Source organism: Neoarius graeffei, chromosome 7, assembly GCF_027579695.1.
Source record: "Neoarius graeffei isolate fNeoGra1 chromosome 7, fNeoGra1.pri, whole genome shotgun sequence".
NCBI lineage: Eukaryota > Metazoa > Chordata > Actinopteri > Siluriformes > Ariidae > Neoarius > Neoarius graeffei.
Window position 1 is genome coordinate 59,847,913 of NC_083575.1, and position 27,628 is coordinate 59,875,540.

The 27,628-nt window shown below is 40.9% G+C and overlaps 2 protein-coding genes across 3 annotated transcripts in view; one reads left to right on the forward strand and one right to left on the reverse strand.

The window, feature by feature from the left end:
• slka (STE20-like kinase a) overlaps positions 1–14,869 on the forward strand; it is a 32,952-nt gene extending 18,083 nt beyond the window's left edge. Inside the window, exons 12-19 of one of the 2 annotated variants that reach the window (XM_060926125.1) lie at positions 1,606–1,785; positions 3,676–3,768; positions 8,369–8,498; positions 9,053–9,177; positions 11,001–11,189; positions 11,279–11,404; positions 12,679–12,792; positions 12,893–14,869. In XM_060926125.1, coding sequence (XP_060782108.1) covers positions 1,606–1,785; positions 3,676–3,768; positions 8,369–8,498; positions 9,053–9,177; positions 11,001–11,189; positions 11,279–11,404; positions 12,679–12,792; positions 12,893–13,039 — 1,104 coding nt within the window. In that variant the 3' untranslated portion in view covers positions 13,040–14,869. The remainder of the gene's footprint in view (positions 1–1,605; positions 1,786–3,675; positions 3,769–8,368; positions 8,499–9,052; positions 9,178–11,000; positions 11,190–11,278; positions 11,405–12,678; positions 12,793–12,892) is intronic. The other variant, XM_060926126.1, reaches the window with a different exon arrangement.
• A 173-nt stretch (positions 14,870–15,042) lies between these two features.
• The window catches only part of col17a1b (collagen, type XVII, alpha 1b), a 40,736-nt gene continuing 28,150 nt past the window's right edge, over positions 15,043–27,628 (reverse strand). The window contains exons 36-55 of the mRNA XM_060926124.1: positions 24,946–25,020; positions 24,773–24,838; positions 24,361–24,432; positions 24,182–24,241; positions 24,029–24,055; positions 23,876–23,932; positions 23,563–23,640; positions 23,434–23,481; positions 22,748–22,870; positions 22,527–22,634; positions 21,927–22,016; positions 21,708–21,827; positions 21,496–21,591; positions 21,193–21,333; positions 20,943–21,083; positions 18,987–19,184; positions 18,722–18,883; positions 18,084–18,164; positions 17,795–17,875; positions 15,043–15,528 (exon numbers count right to left, since the gene is read on the reverse strand). Coding sequence (XP_060782107.1) covers positions 15,485–15,528; positions 17,795–17,875; positions 18,084–18,164; positions 18,722–18,883; positions 18,987–19,184; positions 20,943–21,083; positions 21,193–21,333; positions 21,496–21,591; positions 21,708–21,827; positions 21,927–22,016; positions 22,527–22,634; positions 22,748–22,870; positions 23,434–23,481; positions 23,563–23,640; positions 23,876–23,932; positions 24,029–24,055; positions 24,182–24,241; positions 24,361–24,432; positions 24,773–24,838; positions 24,946–25,020 — 1,868 coding nt within the window. The 3' untranslated portion in view covers positions 15,043–15,484. The remainder of the gene's footprint in view (positions 15,529–17,794; positions 17,876–18,083; positions 18,165–18,721; positions 18,884–18,986; positions 19,185–20,942; positions 21,084–21,192; positions 21,334–21,495; positions 21,592–21,707; positions 21,828–21,926; positions 22,017–22,526; positions 22,635–22,747; positions 22,871–23,433; positions 23,482–23,562; positions 23,641–23,875; positions 23,933–24,028; positions 24,056–24,181; positions 24,242–24,360; positions 24,433–24,772; positions 24,839–24,945; positions 25,021–27,628) is intronic.

Sequence of the window (27,628 nt, forward strand, 5' to 3'; positions counted from 1 at the left end):
TGTCTTTGCATTTGGTTATTTACTGTCCATGTTTCGGCTCCATATAAAAGTATAGACCAAACAGAACGCTTCAATAATCTTTCTTGTTTCTAAGCCAATTCTACGGTATGTGAAATAAGGGTTGCCTGCATTTTGTTAAAGACATCTCTTGCTATTTATATTCTCCTTGCTATTTCTTTATCACATTTGGCATCTGCGGTTATGAGTTGACCCAGGTACACACACTTCTCTGCTTGCTCAATTGTGGTTCCATCTGTCTGTATGTCTACTTTAGGATTATCTACCTTTTTTTTTTTTTTTTTTTTTAAACTGATCATCATCATCTTAGTTTTGTTTGTGTTTTTCATACCAAGGTCTTTGCCCATCTTATTAACTTTTTTTTTTTTTTTTGCCAATAACACAGCGTCATCTGCATATCTAAGATTATTTATAGTTGTACCATCAATATTAATTCCTCCAAAATTTTCAGTGCTTCTGAAGATCAGTTCTGTGTACAAGTTGAACAAACAAGGAGATGAGACACAGCCTTGATGCACTCCCCTCTTTATAAGTATTTCTTCTGATAGACTATTCTGCATTCTTATACATGCCCTTTGCTTCCAATAAAAATTTCTAATCAATCTTGGATCTTTTCCTTTCATTCCAATAGCTTCAAGGCACTGCCTCAGTTTTGTATGGTCTAACCAGTCAAACTCCTTTTAGTAATTTATAAAACACCCATACACATTGTGAGATGAGCAAAGATATCTCTCACACGGTTCTCAAGTTGAAAAATTCCTTCTTGAGTTCCTTTACCAGATATAAACCCACTCTCTGTCTCTCCAGCTTCTGCAGGATCTGCAACTGCAACAGGATCATTAAGATAAAATTGTGGAAATCCATAGCATTTTTAGTGTTTTTCCCTTTTATAGTTGGAGAAGCAGGACAAGCCACTGCAGGTGTGTGTGTGAGAGAGACAGCAATTAATGGAAATATATTTTTTTTTCTTGAAAACATGCATCAAAAGGGGCGGCACGGTGGTGTAGTGGTTAGCGCTGTCGCCTCACAGCAAGAAGGTCCTGGGTTCGAGCCCCGGGGCCGGCGAGGGCCTTTCTGTGTGGAGTTTGCATGTTCTCCCCGTGTCCGCGTGGGTTTCCTCCGGGTGCTCCGGTTTCCCCCACAGTCCAAAGACATGCAGGTTAGGTTAACTGGTGACTCTAAATTGACCGTAGGTGTGAGTGTGAATGGTTGTCTGTGTCTATGTGTCAGCCCTGTGATGACCTGGCGACTTGTCCAGGGTGTACCCCGCCTTTCACCCGTAGTCAGCTGGGATAGGCTCCAGCTTGCCTGCGACCCTGTAGAAGGATAAAGCGGCTAGAGATGATGAGATGAGACATGCATCAAAAGACCTCAGAGAAGTGAAGGTGCTTCACTGAGGGCCCCCCTCCCAAAAAAAACCCAAACTTCTTTCATTTGTCAGTGCAGACTCTGGTGACCTCTGATACAGTCATCTCATAGTTTCTCAGAGGCACAATTCGGAGAGCTCAGGTTACTGGCTTTTATCAGTTTAGTGTACCTCTCACTCTTTTTCTTCTTTCTGTCTCTCTCTCTGCTTGTGTGTCTTAGGGAAAAAAGCGTCAATATGACCAGGAGGTGGAGAACCTAGAGAAGCAACAGAAGCAGACTGTTGAGCGCATGGAACAAGACCACACCAATCGTCTGAGGGATGAAGCTAAGAGGATCAAATCTGAGCAAGACAAGGAGCTCTCAAAGTTCCAGAACATGCTAAAGAATCGCAAGAAAGAGGTAAGAAGGGGAGAGCAGTCCTATTTTAGTGCTCCAAGCATGTCAAGTATAGTTATGATAAAAATTGCCATATCGGTCTGCTTTAGTATGGTGGAGGGGCTGTGCTGTGCTGCATATCGGCTTTTTCTTCATTCTTTACTTGTGTGTGAGACTCTCAAAAGCTGCATACATGGGATCTTTCTGCAATAAATGTTGACTTGCAGCTTTGGTTCAGATGGGCGTGCTTCTTACAGATGCTCTTGAAACTGTCTTCAAGGTCATTTTGTACATTGTTTGCCTTTGTGTTTTTACTATATTCAGCCAACACAAACTGCTGCTTCGCTGTAGTCAACACATTTTACATTTTGGCTGTGTTCTGCTTTGACGGTGCACTTTTACTTTAAGCTGTTAAAATAAACTGTTCCTCGGTTTTGAATTTAACTACTCCAGTGTTTTTCTTATAACGTTTATTTTTCTGCATGCTTGTTTCTTCATGGTCGTCATCTCAAGGGAAAGTAGGGTTCCCCCCTCCCTTTTCCTTTTGCTTTCTGAAAAAGATGCCTGCCTTTATCTGAATATTTTAAAGGTGCTTTTATTATAGCGTTTACATTGGTTTTACATCTGGGTCATGCATGCTCCTTATTTATTTAATTTTTCCACTGTAGCCTTGGCATGATGCTAAAATTGTTAAATAGACATGAATAAAATTTAAGCCTTAGGTTTTATCTAAGTGCTGGTGCTGTGCACTGTTAAGCTGATATTTTAACAACTTTTCCATCTGCATGCCCATTCTTTATTCACTCAGATATGGCAGTAAAATGCACTGTGTTCAGATTGGGTGGTATTTCATATTTATGGATTATTGTAACAGTGTAAAAGATGATTTAGGCTTTAGGCACCTACATTCTGTCAAGTTTTAAATGCTGATGTATGTTAACGTTTGCATATTTATTAATGTTTTGTACATATTTATTCATGTATAAATTATTACTAATGATGTAGATTTGTGTGAATGTGCAAGGTGTGGGAATTGGTGCTGTGGTGGAGGGCTTCAACTGGTTCATGGTTTCATAGTAAAATACTTTTTCCCCTCTGCTACTTTGATATAATTCTAATAGATAATGTGTTTTTTTTTTTTTTTTTTTGGTTTACAATGTATAATCTCTAGCATGGTGCTCACTACACTGTGTTTTTAAAATTGTGTATTTGGGGAAAATGAATTCTGTAACATTGCTATATTCTGCCCACAAATCCAGTAACATGCTACCGTATTTCACATTTTGTAGCTGCCCATTTTCAATCAGTGAGTAAATGCGATATCATGACCTCAGGACCCTTTTTTTGTGATACCTGACTGGTTCTGTTGTAGAATAATTTTGGTTCAGATTCCAGATGCAAAAGGACTCAATTGGCTACCTTCACAGCTAGAGAGTACTGGGTACCACACTGCTTTCCTTTCGTGTATTCATGATTAATACAATTTTGATTCTTTTGCAGTGTGCATCATTTTAGAGATTTAGATAAGGAGTATTTTCAATAACATAGTCAGGGTAATGGTTAATCAATACATACAAAACCTTCTCTTCTTAAAACTTCATTTATTCTGTTTCTGCTGCTCATCTGACTTCTACCATGGTGTCTGATTTATACATGCGCTGGTATCTAATCCATTTCTCATTAACAGAATCAACTTGCCAGTCACAGAACTGGCTCTTAATGTTTCTGGGGCATCTCCATTCAAATATAAATCATCCATGAGCTGCTTGATTCTGGTTATCACTTCAGTAGTACTAATCATCGCACTGGTAAACTTATTATTGCATGACTTTCTGTCACTAATACATAATATCAGCTGTGCTCAATCCTCAACCCATTGAAATTCCCAACCATCTGCATACTCGTACACTGTAGGTCAAACAGGAGATCAGCATGTCCCCCAAACACATGAGAAAAGAGCTTATGAAACGCTTAAAGGAAGACCTCGTTGTTATTCAGCATGAAGAGGTAAAGACTCATCACATGCTCATTACATGTGTTTTTACATGGACACAGCCATTCTTACACAGGCAGCACAGAACATGCTTTTGATTCCAGCAAATGGTAAGATTTGAAAGGTAACTTCCTTTGAGATTTCAGTGGTTACCAAGGGCATAACAAACAATAGTCAACCATATACTGTTCCTTGTTTTGGTGGTTATTTAGCTCACTAGCTTGCATTTTTTTAAAAATTTGTTCCCATTTTTTAAACCTAGAACAAAGCTTCGGTTCAGTTTTATTTGTATAATGCTTTTAACAATGGCCACTGGCAAGGGAAAACTTCGAGGCAACAAGAGGAAGAATCCTTGAGAGGACTCGGGCCCTGTCCACACGGCAACAGGTTCAGGTGAATCTGATAAAATTGTTTATCGTTTCGGCCTGGCGTCCACACGGCACCGGCGTTTTGGGTGCCCTAAAACTAAATCTTTTGAGAACGGGTCCCAGAGTGGAAAAATCTGGCAACGGCGCCGTTGCGAAGTCGTCTGGATGAGTAGAATGGATTTGTTTACGATGACGTCACAACCACATGACTCTCAGTGCTTCACGCCGGGTAGAAGTGTAACGAACTCGATGCAAGTTGTCAACAAATCCTATAACTTGGTTCATGAAACCCGCTTACAAAATATTTTCACTGTGAAATATTTATTGTGTAATGGTGCAAAGTGAGAGAGAGAGAGAGAGAGTGAGTGAGTGAGTGAGAGAATAGCCCTTAGGGCAGAGTCTTTAGTCCAAACACTGCGGAAGTAGTACCAAACCGCGCACCGTTCGTGCGCTTTCCAAAAACAATCCCACCAGCAAAAATGGGGGGAAAAAAAGGAGCGATCTCACCTCTTCAGATGTTGGTTTAAGTCTGACAATACATTCCTCAAAAAGGGCGTAGAAGAACAAAGTAATCCATCAACGTGTAGCATTCAATTTATTCCGGACCATTAAAGAATTCTGGAGGATATCAGAATGTTGGCGTACCGGCTTCCATCTACCCCCATTCATTCCTCTTTCCGCATCTTTTGTTTTACGCTACTGATTAATAATCAAAACTTTATGTGGCTGATGCTACAGAAGAAGGGGTTTATGCACATGCGTCTACTTCTATTGTTCTGGTGTCTCCGATGGGACCGTCTTACAGCGCACGTAGAGGTGTGGCATGTGTATTGCATCGTTTTCAGCAAGCGTTGCGTTGCCATATGAACCTGAAATTTTACTGATCCGTTGCCCATGTGGACGCGATATTTAAAAAAAAAAAAAAAAAAATCTCGTTGTCGTGTGGATGTAGCCTCAGAAGGGCCCCCATATTCTTCTGTGTGACACCAGATATTGAAAAGATCACACTAACCATATAGTTAAGTAGTGCTAATCATGTTAAAGGAACTTAGGAATATCATTGAGTTTTAACTTTAAGTCTATTGTATGAAACTGAAGTTATCAACTGTTCAGTGATTGAGACCTGAGTATAAACTGTTCTTAGCAATTGCAGTCTATCCAAGGAAGAACATCCACAGCCATCTTTAGGGTGTCTGTGTGTTGAGAGTGAGGAGTGGGTTTTTTTTTTGGATTAGGTATGCTTTTGTCCTGTCATGGTTGACTGTATACAGTGAGTGCAAGCAGGAACTTCTGCAAGACTAGCTATGACAGCATAACGGGGAGAGAGAGAGCCAGAAGGTGTAACAGACATGAAATGCATGCAGCCTAGGACATAAAGCAACTAAACCATCAACAGAGCTTGTTTCCATATGCAGAGTGTTAAGCTGATACTGTAGAAATCCTCATCTTTTCTCTCTTCTTGGAGCAAATGGATGTCCGAGTTCAACTGACGAGGCTTTAACAGACTAATTTGTACTTGCTAAATATTACTACTGTTGCTCTTTTGCTTCAAATCCACAAGCATGCGAAGGAAACGGAATTATTGAAGGAACAACCTGGAAGTCATCTGCTGACTTTCAGACTCATTCACTGCTTAACAAGTCTTTTTTTTCTCCCTTTCCTGTTAGCCTTGAGGATCTGTTTACTGCTTTTTGTTTGCCTGACGGTCTTATATTCTTAATCCAGAACCTTAAGCCACCAGCAGCTGGGAAAGTGTGTGAGAGGATCTGAAAGTATGCGTGTGTGGGTTTTGGACGGTGGTAACATGCCACAGGTGTGTGAGTGACTTGTCCCTGACGTGGTAGAGTGCACTGTGTTTCGCTCCACAGGGTGTGGCCCAGGTTATGATACAGTCTTTTCAGTTGTCCTCATGTGCTCTGTTCAACGCTCAGATGCAGGATGTAAGTTTTGCCCCTTCTTCTCCCTGTCCAACCCCCCCTGCTCATATGTGCCTGCATACCACCAAACATTGAAGTGTCTTGCTCAAGAACACAGTTTATTTAACTGGATAATGGATGTATAGTCTACTACAAATCTACATACGTCCACTGACGTGGCTTTGTTGTAATATTTGGAAAGATATATATATTCGTATTATATAATGTATTCCCTTTTTGTAGTGATGGTTCCATTTAAGTAAGTAATGAGCAATCGTATTGTTACTCTGACAGAAAGCACAGTGCTCCACACCCTAAACAACATAACTGGTTTGCGTTAAGCAAGGAATGTTGCACGCTTGCGCATGAATTCTGACTACTGGCACTTTTGGTATTCCATTAGGATGGAGATGGCACATGTGAGCTGGGTGGTGCTCTTGTTTTTTTGGAGTGCTGTCACTGTTGCGTTATGGTGCAGTGTCTCTCTCTGAACATAACATACTGTGCTCTGTTATTTACTTCAAATGTACTCAAGTTCCTGTATACTTCACGCTCACTGTTTTTTATCTGTGCCACTGGGCTCTGTGTTCACAAATGGAAAAGCTGATCATCACTGTGGCTACTACAGTAGGACTTGTATCGTAGGGTAACGATGCTAAAACATTCTCTTATTGTGGTAATATGTACTTTGCAATGTAGTATTTGAAGAGTTTAGATAAATGAGTAATGTAAATGATTTATTGAGAATAGTATTTTAAGACGCAAAAAATGCTGTGTATACTTGTTTTAACCAGGGCTCTGAACCGTTCCGAGGAACAAAAACACAAGTCACCCTTATTTGTTCTGGAGCAGAAACATTAGTTTAAAATGTCTGGTTAGTGGTGTTTTTTTTTTTTTTTTTTTTTCCTTTTCCTTTCCCCCCTGGCCTGTGTTATCCACAAGCTTATTTATGTCTCGCCTACAGACTTTGGAATATTTTGAATCCACGTCATGTTTTGCACGATTTCATTCAGTGTATCATTTTACATGAGCTATGCAGTATTTTCAACATAAATGCATACTTTACCATAATGAGCTTTTACCTTAAAGTTAATGGTGTTTAGCAGATGCTCTTATCCAGAGAGATGCACATACCCAGAGCATCCTGGGGAGCAGTTGGTTGGGTGCTTTGTTCAAGGGCACTTCAGCTATTATTGCTGGTCTAGGGAATTGAACCGGTGGCCTTTTGGTCCCAAAGCTGCTTCCCTAACCATTAGGCCATGGCTTCTCCACTTGACACACAAGCAGCCAAATCACCTATTAAGAAGGTATAACATTTGCATTTTGCCTTCTTTTAATAACTATCTCTTAAATTGTTATGGGCCATTTCATAGCTATATGTTGGAGCAGGGTGGCACGGTGGTGTAGTGGTTAGCACTGTCGCCTCACAGCAAGAAGGTCCTGGGTTCGAGCCCCGGGGCCGGCGAGGGCCTTTCTGTGTGGAGTTTGCATGTTCTCCCCGTGTCTGCGTGGGTTTCCTCCGGGTGCTCCGGTTTCCCCCACAGTCCAAAGACATGCAGGTTAGGTTAACTGGTGACTCTAAATTGACCGTGAGTGTGAATGGTTGTCTGTGTCTATGTGTCAGCTCTGTGATGACCTGGCGACTTGTCCAGGGTGTACCCCGCCTTTCGCCCGTAGTCAGCTGGGATAGGCTCCAGCTTGCCTGCGACCCTGTAGAAGGATAAAGCAGCTAGAGATAATGAGATGAGATGTTGGAGCATAGAGTAAAATTTCATGAGCGTGGATCTGACCTTGTCAATGCAAGCACAACTGCTGGATCGAATAGCTTTCCAAACCTACTATTGTACTGGGCATACATACAACCTGTGTAGAAGTAACATTCAGTGTATTTTTGTAGTAATCAGTTAAACAGCATTGTTTTGGGGTCGGAACACAAGAATGGAAATGTTAAAATATTGGATGCGGTCAGAGCAAACCAGTTAATTTCTGAAAACATTTTGCCCCCGAGCCCTGGTTATAACTTGTACAATATGTACTTGTTTCTTCTGCTCCATTCATCCATATTGGACTTTTTTTTTTCATGAGATGTAAATGTTGTCTTGCTACAAGACATTTATTACTGTTAGTAATTTTGTTTGGCCTCTTTTCTCCATGCTTTTTCAAACAGTACTACGGTCTGTGCTGGTGTTTTTACCTGTTTTTTGTGTGAAATGTTTTTGTGATAGTTTGCTATTGGCTGTGTAGCCATTCTGAAGTTTAAGGTACTAATTAATGCTGTTGTCTGTCCGTCTTTTCATTCCCTCCTGCCTCTTATTCAATCCTTACCACAGGAACAGGAGTTTCTGCAGAAGCAACAGCAGGAGCTGGACGGCGCTCTGAAGAAAATCATCCAGCAGCACAAACTAGAGATCGCCACCATCGAGCGAGATTGCCTCAACCATAAGCAGCAGCTTATGAGAGGTCAGACATTTTTGACTAATCGGCTGTTGAAAATTGCAAGTATATTGTATATGTAAAGCTGCCAATAGCACAATGAGATCAGATTTGTGCAGCAAAGTGGTAACGGGGCAGTAACAGTATCTCCTCAGGTCAGCGCATGCATATTACATCTTGCCACATTTTACTTTTAACGTTCTGTTTGGTAAAAAAAAAAAATCAATATTACATTAGGGTCAATAAAACTAAACTAATCAATCAACTAATATAAAAAGTATCAGTTTGTCCGTCCCTGTTTGTCCATTAGAATGTTTAGAACTTCATAAAGACCAGCGTTTGTGAGAGACATGGCTTGGCAAGTGGTTCTTTGCAGTGAGTCAGGCACTGCCAGAAGCATGATGCAGTGACTATTTATTGACATGTTTGGACTTATACACTGCCTGCTTTCTTTTCTGGCTGAAACTGTTGTGTGTCTATTCTATTTCTGTTGATTTTTGGTCTATTTATCATTTCATCTCTCTCTCTCTCTCTCTCTCTCTCTCTCTCTCTCTCTCTCTGAAATATCTTCTTGCATACAGCGCGTGAGGCCGCCATGTGGGAATTGGAGGAGCGCCACCTGCAGGAGAAGCACCAATTGCTGAAGCAGCAGCTGAAAGATCAGTACTTCATGCAGAGGCACCAGCTGCTAAAGAGACATGACAAGGTGCGTGAATAAAGCAGACAATACAAATTTTATGAATTTTTAATATGAATGTCATTCTGATGGGTATTACTTAACCCTTTGGTACCAGACCATTTTAAAAATCATTCCTCTGGGAACAACGACATAGTGTTTATCAATAAAATATTGTACTACAAAATAAAATGCTTGTCACAGTCCTCACTGTACCATAGTCAATCCAAATCCCAAGAGAAGGGGTTGGTGATTGGTTCTCCTTGTCTGCCAGTATGAATGAATAATGCCCACATCAACTGAGGTGAATTGGTGGTGAAGCAGATTGAAGATGGCATCTTCTAGTAAACAACCACATGTGTTTTAAGGTGGAACAGGTAGCTGTGATTTTCTTATGAGTGATTTAAAGTGATGACGAAATTAATATTGATGGTGACACTGGTGGTCTTTCCAGCAAAGGCTAATTTGATTTCGATCAGGAATTACAAGAAGGAATGTGACTCAAATTGGAAACAATCACCAGAGAAGTGATTCTTTTGAAATGTTACGCAAGATGGATATCTTGCATATTTTAATTTGTGATTTTTTTTTTTTTTTTGAAAATTATGTTCCTAAACAACTCTAGCATGTTATAGGCACTATGTATTTAATATTTCAGCTGTTTGGCACGACCTGTTCAGCATCTGATTTATTTGAAGTAGAATGTGAAATTATAGAGTGAGTATATTGCACTTTAGTATCTTTTGGTTGACACCTCAGTAAGAAATAACACTCGCCATACACAAGTCTACACCTCCATTTGAAGTTGATTTTTGCAGTCAGAAACTGCAGATAGCAGCCCTCACGGTTCAGAAGAACAGCCACCTCCCACAAACAAGGGTGCATAAATTACAAACGCCATAGTGTTTTCCTACACAGCAAGGAACGGCGTGTGGTACCGGTATGTCGTGTATCTCTGTCTCTCCCCCCACCCCACCCCCAACTTTTTTTTTTTTCTGGTGGTATCTTGTTCTAGTTGCTCTAGCTTGTTTTCATAAAGGTGTATTTACGCTACATGAAAATGACTACAAAAATTAAAATGTTTTAAAATTATATATTAGATAAGGGGGGGTAATACTAGCACCTTTTGGATGCATTAGGGTAATCCTCTACAACAGTGGTTCTCAGCTGGTTTTGCTTCAGGGCTCACATTTTACGTTGGACATCAAGTCAGGACCCAACACTACACGAAAGTTGTTTATCATATGGAAATAAAATAAAGAAATGCATCCTAATTTTGAGCGTTATTGATGCTAATAATTATCCATTGCATAGGCCTGATGATAAAATGGAGAATAATTTACTACCTCAGATAACAGGAAATAAATTAACTTGCGTATTGAGTTAAGGTTGTGCCTCTTAAGTGTACAGTGGAAAATATCAGTTTAATAAAAGCAATGCGCATGCTTGAAGTGCAAAATTTAATTGTTCACATGACAATTTTATAGATGAGTACTGAGCATCTTGCAGACCTACAAGGTATATAAAGTTGAAGCTAGGTTGTGTTTACCTTGCAGAGACTCTAGCACAGTTCTGTGAGAAGCCTTGTGCTTTTGCCTGTTTGTATAAATGAATTTTATCTGTATGGCAAACCCTTGTCAGATTATTTAAATTGCTACAAATTGTCTGGAATATTTTAACTGCCAGCATTGCAGTTGGCTAGCCGAGTCCCATAAACAATGAATTTATGACCTTTTGTTAATCTCACAACCATCCAACATCAGGATTGAGTAAATGAAATATAATTTCACGCCTAGTGTCGTGCCTGCTAATGCTTTGTGTATTGCTTGTGTTTTCTGTATGTGCCCTAATAGGAGATGGAGCAGATGCAGGGTTATAACCAGCGCCTGATAGAAGAGATGAAGAACAGGCAGGCTCAGGAGAGAGGCCGACTACCGAAGATCCAGCGCAGTGACGCGAAGACTCGTATGGCCATGTTTAAGAAAAGTCTGCGCATCACTGGCACAGGAACTCCGGAGCAGGACCGAGAGAAAATTAAACAGGTAATAGACAAAGAAGGAATTGAAAGATACCAATTTGTCTGTAAAGTACACAGGACTAGTGCATGTTCTCACACTGGTTTTCGGGGTAGTTTGCTGCACAGGAGGAGAAGAGACAGAAGAACGAGCGACTTCATCAGCACCAGAAGCATGAGAACCAAATGAGAGACCTTCAGCTTCAGTGTGACTCCAACATCAGAGAGCTTCAGCAGCTACAGGTCCACACACACAGACCCATTCAAATACATGCTTTGGAGGCAACTAAAACAGTAACTGGGTGTACATTTAAACAAATTACATTTGATATACGTTATGATGTAATGTTTTGCATCTGAATTAATATATTGCTGTTTATTTTTTACATATTGCTTATAGGCTTTTATAGAGCTACAGTGTGTGTGTGTGTGTGTGTGTGTTTTTTTTTTTTTTGGATGGAAGTGCTTGCCTCACTTCTGTTAATATGCTTCTGTCATTTGGAGGAAGGGTCATGTAGGTTCTCTTCCGTCTGGATGAGTGTTTCATCATAAATTTTTGAGGTGTGACACTACAGCTCAGCTCAGAATAGAAACAGGGCATCCATTAAAAAAAAAAAAAAGAATTGTACCTGTCGCCTGCTGTGCTTGCTGATAGGACATAGTGTTGGAGTAGCAGCAGCTGTCAAGGCATTCAGTATAGGCATGCTTTGTGAGAACATGTTATTCGTTATTTTCTAAATACCTGGAAGTGAGGGTTTTTTTAGTATTTGGTGCATGAATACTGCAAGTTTTGAAACAAACAAACAAAAAAAATCTTCATTTACCCTGAACAAAACCAATATTTTAAAGTTTGTTTTTGCAATCCAACATAAAGTTCCTAAATGTGTTAGAACAAAGTTAATTGTATTCCTTTTACATAGGTTGTGTATATAGATCTAAAATAATATAATATTTAACAAAACCTTTTCTTTCTAATGTAAATTGTTGCCATTTAATTATTTCCAAAGTTAGATCCCCCCCTTATTTTACAAGTAGACTCATCTCATCTCATTATCTCTAGCCGCTTTATCCTTCTACAGGGTCGCAGGCAAGCTGGAGCCTATCCCAGCTGGCTACGGGTGAAAGGCGGGGTACACCCTGGACAAGTTGCCAGGTCATCACAGGGCTGACACATAGACACAGACAACCATTCACACTCACATTCACACCTACGGTCAATTTAGAGTCACCAGTTAACCTAACCTGCATGTCTTTGGACTGTGGGGGAAACCGGAGCACCCGGAGGAAACCCACGCGGACACGGGGAGAACATGCAAACTCCGCACAGAAAGGCCCTCGCCGGCCACGGGGCTCGAACCCGGACCTTCTTGCTGTGAGGCGACAGCGCTAACCACTACACCACCGTGCCGCCCTCACAAGTAGACTCATTTATTAAAATAACCTTACAAGTCCTGAGCTGTGTATCCCAGTATGGACATTCAAAATAATTAAACTGATTCTTTAATTTGTAAACATAGAATGAGAAGTGCCATGTGCTAATTGAGCATGAGACTCAGAAGCTGAAGGAGCTGGATGAGGAGCACGGTCAAGAGCTTAAAGACTGGAGAGAGAAACTTCGTCCCAGGAAGAAGGTACTGCACAACTAGAGATTTACAATTGTTTGTTCAGATGCTGGGGGGGGATCCATTATTAAACCTTTGAGCATGTGGTACTTTTCCATGTGTCCTCCAGGCTCTAGAAGAAGAGTTCACTCGGAAGATTCAAGAACAGGAGGTCTTCTTTAAAATGAGTGGCGAGTCGGAATGCCTGAACCCCACTGCCCAAAGCAGAGTTTCTAAATTCTACCCTATTCCTAGTGTCCATTCCTCTGGTTCGTAACCCACATCATACGAGGCAATGGAAGGCTCTGTAGGTGCAACATCAGCCTGGTGCTCCTTCTGTCTGAACGTCCACTGTATGTGACACGAGGAACATTGGATTGAATTGAATGATGTTCAGCTGAATATGGAAAGGACTAAACAGCATTTCAGCAAATGGAAAATGAGTTAATTAGTAAATTACCCACTGTTAAACTATGAATCCAATGGATTAATATTTTATTTCTTTTTCTTTAATCTGCTGGGAGCTTTGCATGGCTATGGCACTAGCAGAGGTTAGACACAGTTACACTTTTGTCTTGGAGAAATTGTTTCTTGGAAGCAAGCATCAGATGACTAAAGTCTATACAAGGTCTATGAAATATGATTTCTGCTACGATTATGGTGTAAATTGATAAAGTATACCCTGAATCTCTGAAACTGTAGAAGACCAACAGTTGTGTGTGTGTGTGTGTGTGTGTGTGAGATGTGCAGATGTATGCCTTGTATCAAATCGAGCTGCGTTTTCTTTAGTCTTGGATCATTTTTTTTTTTCTTCACTGTTTTCCATCTTTTTGGAGTCTACAGTCTCTTATTGTTTCAGCAAATGCATTTTTATGGCCCATCATAACACCACTATAATAAACATTTAGAACTTGGAACAACCTGAACTGAGAGACGGTAAGAAGTAAATGAGGCCTACCTTTTTTTATTTTTCTTTTTCTTCCTGTGTATACTGATATAAAACCATAATATTGTACAAGTTCTACTAGATTTTGTAAAGGATCAGCAGCATCTTCACATATGTGCGTAATATTAAACCTGTCTAAACTTGCAGCTTTGCAATTTTTCTAAATATACAAATGTTACTTGTGTTATAGCCTCAAAAACAAACTTGAGGTTGCAGGTTAACTGAGAATGTAATGTTTTGCTGTTTGAGAAAGGAAGAAGAGGGTGAATGTTCATATAATTACCTTTGTGTTACGTCCAGTGCTTTCTTTATGAAGAATTAATTATACAAATTGTAAACTTGCACATATTACTCTGTTTACTGTGGTTCGTTTGATCTTTTTGATGATGGGGATGACTTTGGCATTTGGATGTACAGCAGTGAGAGACTGTTCATTGCCTTCCATTGGCAAGATGCTTTTTTTTGGGGGGGAACTATTTCTTTGTATCTGTTTCTGTCATGCAAGAATGACACTAGTGCATAAATTCTGCTGTGTGGTTCATGCATATGTGGACTAATCCTGTATCATTTCAAATGACATGTCATGCAGCCTTGACACAGCTGCTCACATTTAGGGATCAGGCAGGCTGCTTTAGAGGAGTTAGTGCTTAGTGACGGGGGGGGGAAAGTGATGACAGAATGAATTCCCAGCATGCTCTGTGTGCAACCAGTAGTTGGTACCAGACTCCCAGCAGTAGGAGCACATCTGCCCTGAGAAACTGTTCTTTTAGCAGATGTAGCTTGCTTTTTTTTTTTTGGTCAGAATACATATTTTCTGTACAACTTGTACAATGTTGGCATATGTGTCCATACTACTCCTTGCATGCTGAAATCCTGAATGCTGGATTTGACTTGAGAACTGGAGCTCTATGGACTTTACTCTCGAAGTCCTGTTGTACTAGTAGAGGCTTTGAGTCCCTAGAGCTGCATATGATTCATCACATATCAGGATATTTGCCACTGCGCTAGAAAAGTTGTTCTGGGGATTTTATTTGACTGGACAGTGAAATTTAAACCTTGTGGCACTTTGTTGGTATGTCTGAAGCATTTTTACAGTTCATTTGGCTGGTATACCGAATAGCTGGTGTTATGCTGTAAATAAAATCTTACCATTGTATTTTCTATTTTATCCATTTCTTTTGTGTGTAAATGTTTACATGCATTCCTTTCTCGTTTACTGGTTATTATCCATGAGTTAATTATACCAGTTTTAAGGCATGCAATTTCACCTATTTCATAATCAGCAAATGGCAGTGAGTGGAGGATAATTGCAGCACAGCATCAACTGCTAAATATCGAGATCATGGAATATTTTATTACATTTGGTAAACAAGTTCCAAATTTAGTTCATGTTAAACTTTCAAATTTAAAAAAAAAAACAGTTTGAAACGAAGTCCAGTGAAAGTTAGCGCTGTTGTGCCAAATTGAGTGCAAGAACATTTTAAGCTACACAATTCAAAAAGTGCTGGAGACTATTGTCACTGAAGCGTGTAAGCAACAAACATTATGAAATGTACAAAATGTTTTTATCTGTAATTAGGAAGGCTGAAAAATATGGGTATTATGGATTAAACACAGTACCATGCTAAATGTTATGTAATGTGTATTTGAGAAACTGCACCACATCAGGCCTGCTGAACAGACTTTGGCTAAGATACAGGTCACATGCTTTGCTATAGATGAAAGTCACCATGCACAGAGGGAGAATTTTGTTGACCAAAGCAGCAACGTAAGCCTTTACACGCCAAGACTCCTCCTCCGACGAACAATCTGGAATTCACCTGTGTAAAATGGAAATGTGGGGGGAGATCAAAATGAGCAGAGCCATCTCATCTCATCTCTAGCCGCTTTATCCTTCTACAGGGTCGCAGGCAAGCTGGAGCCTATCCCAGCTGACTACGGGCGAAAGGCGGGGTACACCCTGGACAAGTCGCCAGGTCATCACAGGGCTGACACATAGACACAGACAACCATTCACACTCACATTCACACCTACGGTCAATTTAGAGTCACCAGTTAACCTAACCTGCATGTCTTTGGACTGTGGGGGAAACCGGAGCACCCGGAGGAAACCCACGCGGACACGGGGAGAACATGCAAACTCCACACAGAAAGGCCCTCGCCGGCCCCGGGGCTCGAACCCAGGACCTTCTTGCTGTGAGGCGACAGCGCTAACCACTACACCACCGTGCCGCCTGAGCAGAGCCATGTACATTAAAAAAAAAACACAAACCCCCCCCCAGTATACAGCAAAAACAAATGTAGTTGTTGGGGTTGAGGTCAGGGTTCTGTACAGGCCACTCAAATTTTTCCACTCCAACTGTGGCAACCCATGGTTTTTACGGCCCTTGCTTTGTGCACAGACAGTATGTTTTACATGCATGTTAATATTCCACTATTATTCTAAATATGACAAGATTCGGAATTTAATATGGGTCATGTAAACCGCATATTCTGTTTTAGGTATTCTGAATTTGGCCATTTCTGATGTGAGCTGTCAACATGATTCGGGTTTTAGGAGCATTCTGTGGACATGTTCAGGTTGTGCATCTCAATTGTGGGGTATTTACAGCAGTTTTGTGACAAACAGCCCCTTTCCCGTTTATGGTCAGCTCTGTGTATTGTACACAAACCAACATGGGGATGATTTATGTTAATCAGGCTACATGTAAATGGGAACGATCATCTTTCGGCTGCTCCCATTAGGGGTCGCCACAGCGAATCTGTTCTGCATAGGTTATACATCAGCTGCCCTTCCTGACACAACCCTCCCCAGTATGTACTGGCTGGTGCGACACCAGTAGCTGGGTATTTTACCTAATCTGTGTGTCTTTTGAACTGTGGGGGGAAACCAGAGGAAACCCACACAGACACGGCGAGAACATGCAAACTCCATACAAATAGGCCTCTGTCAGTAGTGAGGTTTGAAACCAGAACCTTGCTGTGAGGTGACCGCATTAACCACTGCCCCACCATGGGAATACTGGCGGAATATTCATTTTCATTATGCATGTAAACACTATTTAGTAGGAATATGTTTTTGTTGTTGGGGATTTTTTTTTTTTTTTGGAAATAATGATGACAAACTGGAATATTTTGTGCATGAAGATGTAATGATGTGTCATAATGACTGATTTGGGCCCCTTAGTTCTACGTAGTGAAGGAAAATCTTAATGCGACAGCATACAACTTCGTGGCACAAGTTTAGGGAAGAACCACATATGACTGATGGTCAGGTGTCCACAAATTTTTGGCCATGTAGTGTACACTTCATTATACAGTGTATCTTGCGATATACAATTAATTTATTTCCAACCATAACGACCATCTTTTGTGATAATAAGCCAATTTAAGCCAATGCCTTTATCCAAAACAATGTTTCCCACTGGAGAGAACAATAATTCATAACAGCAGGGATCAAACCATTTAACTCTTCAGCAACTCCAGAAAATTTTGATGAAAAATATTTTTTACTGTAATATCACTTATTTTGGGGCGGCACGGTGGTGTAGTGGTTAGCACTGTCGCCTCACAGCAAGAAGGTCCGGGTTTGAGCCCCGTGGCCGGCGAGGGCCTTTCTGTGTGGAGTTTGCATGTTCTCCCCGTGTCCGCGTGGGTTTCCTCCGGGTGCTCCGGTTTCCCCCACAGTCCAAAGACATGCAGGTTAGGTTAACTGGTGACTCTAAATTGACCGTAGGTGTGAATGTGAGTGTGAATGTGAGTCTGTGTCTATGTGTCAGCCCTGTGATGACCTGGCGACTTGTCCAGGGTGTACCCCGCCTTTCGCCCGTAGTCAGCTGGGATAGGCTCCAGCTTGCCTGCGACCCTGTAGAACAGGATAAAGCGGCTAGAGATAGTGAGATGAGATGAGATCATTTATTTTGGTCGTGTCTGAGTTTGAAGCAAAGTAATATCTCATTGCAAGTGTATTACCAAATGTTATGGGATGGCATTAGTTGTGAGTCAAGGACCATGACATCATTTTGAACCAGGGGTACATGCATATTTGACTGAAATGCTGTTGCAGCTACAAAAATTATACTTCACCTTTCTCTCCCTTTTGTCCCCTTAGTCCTTCTGGACCTCTTGGTCCCTGAACACCAGGTATTCCTTGTCTTCCCATCTCCCCTGTGAATTATAAATAACAGTAAAATTCCCTAAATCAATCATATCTCACCTCCTGAGTAGTTACATGTATATTAACTGACTTTAACAGAATTCCTGTAAATGATAAACAGGGCAGTCTGTGTCCCAGTGGGGGAGTGGCTGGATTGATTGATTCATTTGTCTGGTCTCTGAGTGTGCCTAAAGCTAGGAGAAACATATTTAGATGTACCTTTTTCTCCTTTGGGTCCAGGGTATCCTTTTTCTCCCTTTTGCCCTTGTCTACCAGGTGGACCTGGAATAGTACCATGTACTGGAAAAATAAAAGATAGTTTAAGAACACTGTACTAAATGGACAATAGATGCAGACAGGTTTACAATATGTGCTGGGCTTTTTTTGCCTTTCTTTCTTCAAAGTATTCAATCCAGTGCATATAGTAGATTATGCAAGCAGAACATGGAGACTAGAGTCTCCTTCCTTGGTGCACATTAATACATATTGTGAAAAATTCAGTTAAAATCTTTGTAGTTTCAGGCAGGGTTTTTCTTCTAGTTAGCTCTTTCCTATCACATGACAGTCACCAACTGGGCTTTGGGCTAACGTGCTTCCTCTGAGGCACGTGAAGCTGGCCGCCACATCTTTGCGGACTGTTACTCACACTACATCACAAAGTAGCATAACCTACTCTGAGGAAAGCGCTAACTACCCTCTTTGAAAGTCACAGACACCCATGACTGGACTCCTGTAGTTTTCTGTTATGCTACTCAGGATCCCTGTCACATAAAACGTCTCATGTTTACGTATATGTGTGGTCTTATTTGACCTGACAACTTCAATCGTAAAGTGTCTATTACAGTAAACATGCTCACCTCTGAAGAAATCCATGAGATCTGTAGTGATGTTCCCATAGGTAGCAAAAACACGGCTGTATCCAGGGTGGCCAGGTGGACCAGGAGGACCAGGAGGGCCTTGGACTCCCATGGAACGAGATCTCCAATAATTATCATTCATTTCCTGCAGTAGACCCTGACCTGGTGGGAAAGTGAAAGGATTAGTTCATTGAGAAATGATACAGTGATGCAGAATTCAGACTTGTACTGCGAATTCTTTGAAGGACAAGTTGACTTCACGCACTCTGAATGTAGTCAGTGACTCTCAGAGCAACATTGGAATAGTCTGCTTCAGCCAATCTGACTCCATTATGGTCAGTGGCATAGTAGTAACCACCTCCTGTACTGTATCCAGAATCACCACGGTCCCCTTTTTCACCACGGGGTCCTGGAGGACCAGGGGGTCCGGGAAGACCTGAGGTGTACCGCCGCATAGCTTCACCTGAAAAGTTGCATGCAGAGAATTTAGTCATTCAAGTAGTTTGAGAAGTCAAGCCTTGCAAAGTTATGCCAATGCTATTACACTGATATAATTATGAACCTGAATGAACCTCACATGATTGAACTGACGAAACCCTTGACAGTGTTTTCAAGATTCTACCACTAGTATCTTGAGTCTATTATGCCACTGGGTTGTTTCATGCATCTTGAGCGTTAGGATTATATCCAGTAAAGAATGAACTAGCTGGCTCAGTCAACTCATGCAGATTGTTATTTTTGCAGCGTAGCTTGAATATACAGTGCTGACTAGCTGGTCAACTTGTACTGCTACTAGGTTAGTAGATAATTACCTCTAGCATAATTGATCACAAATAGCTAAGGTACTTTTATAGCTCTTTTGTGACAGTTTTTCCTCCTACATTTATTATTGTCACTGTCAATACAGAGATTTTCCCAGAAAAAAAAAAAAATATCAGAGCAGTGCTACTGATGCCCAGCCCATAAGGGTTGAAGGTGCGAGGGGGGGTCCAGGGGCATACTTCCCAGGAAAATTTTGAAATTAGTGACTTCAAATGGTGCATTCTGGTGGCATCTAGGGCTGATTTAGGCACAATTCAATATTATTAAATTTGCTGATTTTTACCTTGTCAAATATGCAAGGGGCAAAATTAGATTTGAAATGAAAACACTTCATAGCATGCCTCTTCATTTTCCAATTCCAGGATGCCAGGGACAGAATCAAGGTCAAATCACGCAACAGTGCCATCTAGTGACCAGTGCCAAGAACGTGGTTTTATGTATGGTTGCGAATGGCAGTCAGTGCACATAGTGAAACCCTTTATTTTCACTTCTGGGTTGAGTACAAGGATAGTCAAGACCTATATATTACAATATCTTCCTATTTCTATAGTTGTTACTCATTTTCAGAGGGGAATAGAATATATTTAGGTGTGGAAAATACTTTGCATTGTTCAATTTATGATATTGAGTTTGTGCACGCGCACAAGTGACAGCGTAACGCTGACGTCGCACAGCGTGGTGGAACGACACGTATCCACACTTTGGGGAAAGCCATGCAATAAAAACATAATGGATTCTTCCATATTTATGTAGATTTACAGACTGGTGACACATTAAAAGACAAACCAGTGGCTCTGTTATGCTATGGCATGGTTTGGTTCTATTTTTCCAATTCCAGTTAGAGGGACACACTGCTGTATCTCAATACAAAGTTAGAGCTGACTGATCACCTTAATCCTGTGGTGAAAAATGTCTATCCTGATAGGACCTGGTGTTGTTCATCCTTCAAGTACAGTTCCAAAGATGCAACACCTTTGTAAAGCACTTTATGCTAGTTTTACCTTTACTTTGTCTCAAATTTTAAACTGGCTAGAACTACCTAGAATTGTGTTAACTTTACCTGGAAACAAGTACTGTAACAAGAGGAAGTTGGTTGTTTTGTGGTGATTTGCATATTACACCTGATAGAACAGTTAGCTTTCAATCTGGCTCATCAGAGACACATTGATCGCAAGTATAAATGCAAGTGCAAATCTTAGGTATGAGCCACACTGAATATTCAGGTGTAAATTGAATCTTATATAAAGCGACAGTCATTGATGTATGCTTTACTTATTGAAAGGTTTGTCAGTGTTAATACTGACAGATCATTTACTTTCGCACTTCATAATTATTTAATATTATATACTACCCAAGAACAATGATCATAAGCTGACTATTTGGCAGCTGATGAACTCACTACTGAGATACTCCTGAAGCTCGGCACGGATGGATGCTCTCTGACTGCCTCTGTCATAGGATATAAGTGCCCTAGAGTCCCCTGCAGGCCCCTGAGGTCCTGGAGGGCCGGGTGGGCCGGGGGCACCCCGTAAACCAGAATCTGGAATTTAAATAAATCAAATAAACAAACAAAGTATTTTTCAAGTTTGCATGACTATTACATGTTTATATTTTTCAAGTGCAAAAGGTCAGTAAACGGAGGAACTCACTTTGTATGTAGGCCTGGATCTCTTCAAGTCTGTATCCTGAGCTTGAAGAACCTGGGACTCCTGGAGGACCAACTGGACCAGGTAGACCCTGTCTTCCTGGAGGACCAGGAGGACCTTGAAGACCTGCTCTAAGTCCTGAACCTTCAGCGGGAGATATGATTGAAATGTAAATTAGAACAACTAATGTGAAAGAAAAATACTAATAATTGAGTAATTGAATAGAGATCAACACCAAGTTGTAAACAAATATTACGATTACACACTACAGAATCATGAGCATGGTCGACAAAAATCCAGACTTACTCTTAATCAAAGCAGTGATGTCACTGTAGGTGGAGCCTGGTTGGCCAGGTGGGCCAGGAGGACCAGGAGGTCCAGGTCTGTTTATCATTCCTCGGTCTAAACACAAAGAGAAACTTTTTCTAATATTTAACTGAATGTTAATTATTGAAAAGTGGACCTTAGGGACAACTCAGGACAGTTTCAGTTAAGTGTTTTTTGATCCTTTGACATACCATTCATTATTCTCAGAACATAGTTTGCCACTTCCTGTGTGTCAAAGTTGGCTAGATTTACACTTCCTGAAGGGCCAGGTGGTCCTGGAGGGCCGATTACATACCGCCGAACATCATCTCCTGAGCAAATACAGTTATGATACGGTCATGATCATTACATGCAGTTTTACTTTGGTACAGTATATGACCTAGACACAGAACCTGATACAAAATACTCACTTTGTAATAATGCAATGATGTCACTAACAGATACAGAGCCAGCAGGGCCAGGAGGACCTTGAGGACCAGGGGAGCCACTCAATCCAGAGCCTAGAACAAGTTTTTTTTATTATTATAAAAAAGCAGAATATAATATTTGCATAATTATGCAGACACTTTGGGGATCTTCTGCCATTCTCTCTGCAAAACCTCTCAAGCTATATTATTTTAATTAGAGAGTTTGGCTAAAACAAATTTTCATGTCTCTTCCAAGTTATTCAGATCAATGCTTAGGAGTTCCTTTGACCTCATGGCTTATCTTTGATGTAAATATACAGAGTTCAGACAGAGTTGTAACTTTCCAAATCATGTCCAGATTTTACCATAAGTGAAAATTTCTGCATACTTGCATAAGTGATACTTATTTTTTTAAATTTCAATAAATATACAAAACATTACAGTTAAAAACAACAACAAAAAAAATCAACCCAAAACATGCTTTTTCAACTCTAGGGTATTTTTTGGAGATTGAAAACAATGAATAAAAAACACACACCATAAAGGCTTTAAATATGTTTTTCTGAAGTCTCATGTGAGAGTGCGGAGAGGTTCTGGACTTACGCTGAATGTATGCAATAACGCGAGCTGCCACCTCCTCAACAGACACTGAGGCCCCCGGAGGACCAGGAGGCCCTTGGATACCAGACAAATGCTGCCTCATTCTGTCACCTGAAGGACAACCACAGTTCGTTAACATAAAATATAGTCCACATTGTACATATAGTACAGAACATATCCTCCAAATGTAACATTCACATAGGAATTTGGGCTGTCTCTCTTACTCTGCATGTAGTCAATAATGAAACGGCGATAGTCTGCTGTAGATCCAGAGTGTCCAGGAGAGCCAGGTGGTCCAGGAGGTCCTGGGGGTCCAGGCTGCCCCGGAACCCCGACAGAACCTGAACCTAGCCAGAGAACACAATTCTACAGTTATGGCAAGCAATACCCAAAATCTGAGTACTGTAAAGCTGAGTTTTGTCAAGCTTATTTACTAGTGTTGTAGTCAAGACTACCTAAACTGTGACCAAGTCATGACCAAGACCAGAGTGTATCAAGACCAAAGACAAGACCAAGACTTTGAGGGCTTGAGACCAAGTCAAGTCCAAGAACAGACCAATAAGTGTAAAGGGGGCAGGGAGGGGTGACAACCCTTATAATGTAACACAAAATTTCAAATTAGCAATGAGTCATGTTATTGGCTGCATTTGAAGCAGGAAGTTTTGCATCCAGTTTCAATATAATGTTAACAAATAAATCAGAAAATGCATAGGCAATTTAGTGATATCTCTACAGTTGTGGTCTTGACCGGTCTTGAAATAAAATCCCGAGTCCTCTATGTCTGAGCCCAAGACAAGACAGAGTAAAAATGCGGTTGATTCTGAGATGTGACCAAAACCCTCAAAAGTGGTCTCGAGAACAAGACCAAGCTCAAGTACTACAATATTATTATTTATAGTAAAGATTTTACCTCTTGATGTTCCTGGGATCCCTGGAGCACCTGGAATTCCACTGTCCCCTGAGAATCACAAAGTGCCAGCAGGTTAGCAATGATCTTCTCTTATGTTCACACAATTATAAAAGTTTGAATATATGTCACCTTTAGCGCCTGGTTGACCTGGTGGCCCTGGAGGTCCAGGTGGCCCAGGGGGACCTTGAGTTCTACTATATTCAGCGACTATAAAATATCACATGCATGCATTTAGACATACATACGCAATAATTGAAATAATAAAAATCTGTATAAGTCTGCAACAGTGATAATCCACATAGGTCATGATTATAAACAGTAACAAGAAAACACCGATTGGGGGTTGTTAGTTATGGGTGACAGCATTATGTCCAAATGAAATAATGGATCTACATAGCTAAGGATTAGCACTAATAACTGAAATAAACTGTTCTGAACTTACCTCTGACATCTCCTGAACCCCCTGGTCTTCCAGGTAGGCCGGGCTGACCTGGATCACCTACAGAGGTCAAACAACAAACAAGAATGGTGTAAGCTCATGACTGAGCAAGGGACATTTCTGTCCACTGCTGATGATGCAAAGAAGGCTACATACCCTGGAATCCTCTAGGTCCTTGTGGTCCTAAAACAGTGATAAAATGTTATGATTAAATGTTAGAATGCCCTTAGAAAGCTAGAACCATCAAAAATCCAAAGAAAGAAACCATAAGAGTTTATTACGTACAGTCTCAATCAACAAACAATTCACCTGTGTCTCCTTTAGGACCTGCAGGTCCAGGTGGTCCTGGTGGTCCGGCGAAAAATGTTCCTGTAGTGGTTTTATGAATGCAAATGTCAGAAATGCATTAAAACATTACAGTATTTAGGATACACTTCAGAAATTAGTACCACATTTCCATAATCTGACTAAACAGCAGTAAAACTGACCTGAGTTGGGCACAAAGCTCCCTGGCTCTCCCGTTGCTCCTTTCTCTCCTCTTGGGCCCGGTGCGCCATATCCTACAAAACAGCACTGAAAGTATGAGGTAAAGGAATGGATAATAACAGCACAGATAATGTCTCATTTCAAGGATCTTTTTCCCCTCAGGACTTATGGAGCAACTCGTCATGTCACAATCTCTAAAGTCACATGGATTTTCAATGTTCTACAACTTGTAGATCTACATGATTGTAAATATTTGGCAATTTCACTCTGCATATTTTACCATAATACTGCCTCTAGAGAACCATGATGTGTCAGGCATATCTATGGTTGGTATGGTTATATACCAACAAGAAAACCATAATGATCAAAGTGCACTTCTTTGTCATCTTGCATTCACTGATGATGATCATATACCTGGAGCTCCAGGAGACCCTGGGGGACCAGGTGGTCCAGGTGGTCCCTGAATAACTTGAGCAGCATCTAAAGAACCGAAGTGTTCAAAAAGAGGTAAACCATGCAAAAGTTAGTATTCCTCTCAGAGTAATACATCATGTTCTTTATAAATCAATTTTTAAAGCGTTCCTTACTTTCATTCTTTGAGCTTTCCACTGTGATCCCAGGCACTCCTTGATCACCCTTATCACCTTTATCACCTTTAGGACCTGCACAGACAAATGGATGAGCAGATGAAATAATGGTTGGTAAGATGACCTTTGTCAATATTCACCCAGGAAAAAAGGCTTTGTAGGCAGGGACGGATCCAGCCCAAGAATCTGACAGATGTACACTTGCAAAAATATTTTCACTAATTTTACCAGATCGCTATGGATTTTTGTTTTTAAGATATGCTAATATACATTATCAAGTCAACACACCATGGGGTTATCAATTGAGATATTACGAGCCCGCTGAATATTATATGTACCAACACTTACACCAGTGTTTTTATCAATGTTTATTATTTACAAGGGACATCCTTTCATTAACGTTGATCTAGGTACGGTACATTAATGGAGCAACACATCATACTTCCATCGAAGAATGTATGTTCTAAGTATGTATGTCCATGGAGATAAATCAGCCCGCTTACCCAGGCAAGAATGCTTGGCCTGGGTAAGTCTTCTTTTCGTAAGTGTGAAACTTTGTCCCTTTATCAATGTGATCAAGAGACACATCAAAATACATATCATTATTAGCTAGGCATTTGTAATACTAATATTATGAACTGTTATATACAGTGGTGCTTGAAAGTTTGTGAACCCTTTAGAATTTTCTATATTTCTGCATAAATATGACCTAAAACATCATCAGATTTTCACACAAGTCCTAAAAGTAGATAAAGAGAACCCAGTTAAACAAATGAGACAAAAATATTATACTTGGTCATTTATTTATTGAGGAAAATGATCCAGTATTACATATCTGTGAGTGGCAAAAGTATGTGAACCTTTGCTTTCAGTATCTGGTGTGACCCCCTTCTGCAGCAATAACTGCAACTAAACATTTACGGTAACTGTTGATCAGTACTGCACACCGACTTGGAGGAATTTTAGCCCATTCCTCCATACAGAACAGCTTCAACTCTGGGATGTTGGTGGGCTTCCTCACATAAATTGTTCGCTTCAGGTCCTTCCACAACATTTTTATTGGATTAAGGTCAGGACTTTGACTTGGCCATTCCAAAATATTAACTTTATTCATCTTTAACTATTCTTTGGTAGAACGACTTGTGTGCTTAGGGTCGTTGTCTTGCTGCATGACCCACCTTCTCTTGAGATTCAGTTCATGGACAGATGTCCTGACATTTTCCTTTAGAATTCACTGGTATAATTCAGAATTCATTGTTCCATCAATGATGGCAAGCCGTCCTGACCCAGATGCAGCAAAACAGGCCCAAACCATGATACTACCACCACCATGTTTCACAGATGACATAAGGTTCTTATGCTGGAATGCAGTGTTTTCCTTTCTTCAAACATGACGCTTCTCATTTAAACCAAAAAGTTCTATTTCAGTCTCATCCGTCCACAAAACATTTTTCCAATAGCCTTCTGGCTTGTCCACGTGATCTTTAGCAAACTGCAGACGAGCAGCAATGTTCTTTTTGGAGAGCAATGGCTTTCTCCTTGCAACCCTGTCATGCACACCATTGTTGTTCAGTGTTCTCCTGATGGTGGACTCATGAACATTAACATTAGCCAATGTGAGAGAGGCCTTCAGTTGCTTAGAAGTTACCCTGGGGCCCTTTGTGACTTCGCCGACTATTACACGCCTTGCTCTTGGAGTGATCTTTGTTGGTCGACCACTCCTGGGGAGGGTAACAATGGTCTTGAATTTCCTCCATTTGTACACAATCTGTCTGACTGTGGACTGGTGGAGTCCAAACTCTTTAGAGATGGTTTTGTAACCTTTTCCAGCCTGATGAGCATCAACAACGCTTTTTCTGAGGTCCTCAGAAATCTCCTTTGTTTGTGCCGTGATACACTTCCACAAACATGTGTTGTGAAGATCAGACTTTGATAGATCCCTGTTATTTAAATAAAACAGGGTGCCCACTCACACCTGATTGTCATCCCATTGATTGAAAACACCTGACTCTAATTTCACCTTCAAATTAACTGCTAATCCTAGAGGTTCACATACTTTTGCCACTCACAGATATGTAAAATTGGATCAGTTTCCTCAATAAATAAATGACCAAGTATAATATTTTTGTCTCATTTGTTTAACTGGGTTCTCCTTCTTCCCTCAACACACCGCCCCCCAGTCATCACAGCAGCCCCCTCCTCCCCCACCTCAACACAGACTCCTCCATGCATTACTTCAGACCAGGTCAGAGGTCAACTGAGGAAGCTTCACCCCAGGAAAGCAGCAGGCCCGGACAAGGTGTGTCCCCGACTACTGAAGACCTGTGCTGCTGAACTGGGTGAACCACTCCAACGCATCTTCAACCTTAGCCTGCAGCTGGGGAGAGTGCCCACCCTCTGGAAGACATCATGTATCGTTCCAGTTCCCAAAAAGAATTGGCCCAGCAAGCTGAACGACTTCCAACCGGTGGCACTCACTTCACATCTGATGAAGACATTGGAGCGGCTCTTCCTTAGCCTCCTCAGTCCCCAGGTACAACATGCCCAGGACTGTCTGCAGTTTGTGTACCGGGCAGGTGTCGGTGTGGAAGACGCCATCCTCTACCTGCTACACCGGGCCCACTCGCATCTGGATAAGGGAAATGGCACAGTGAGGATCCTCTTCTTGGAATTCTCGAGTGCC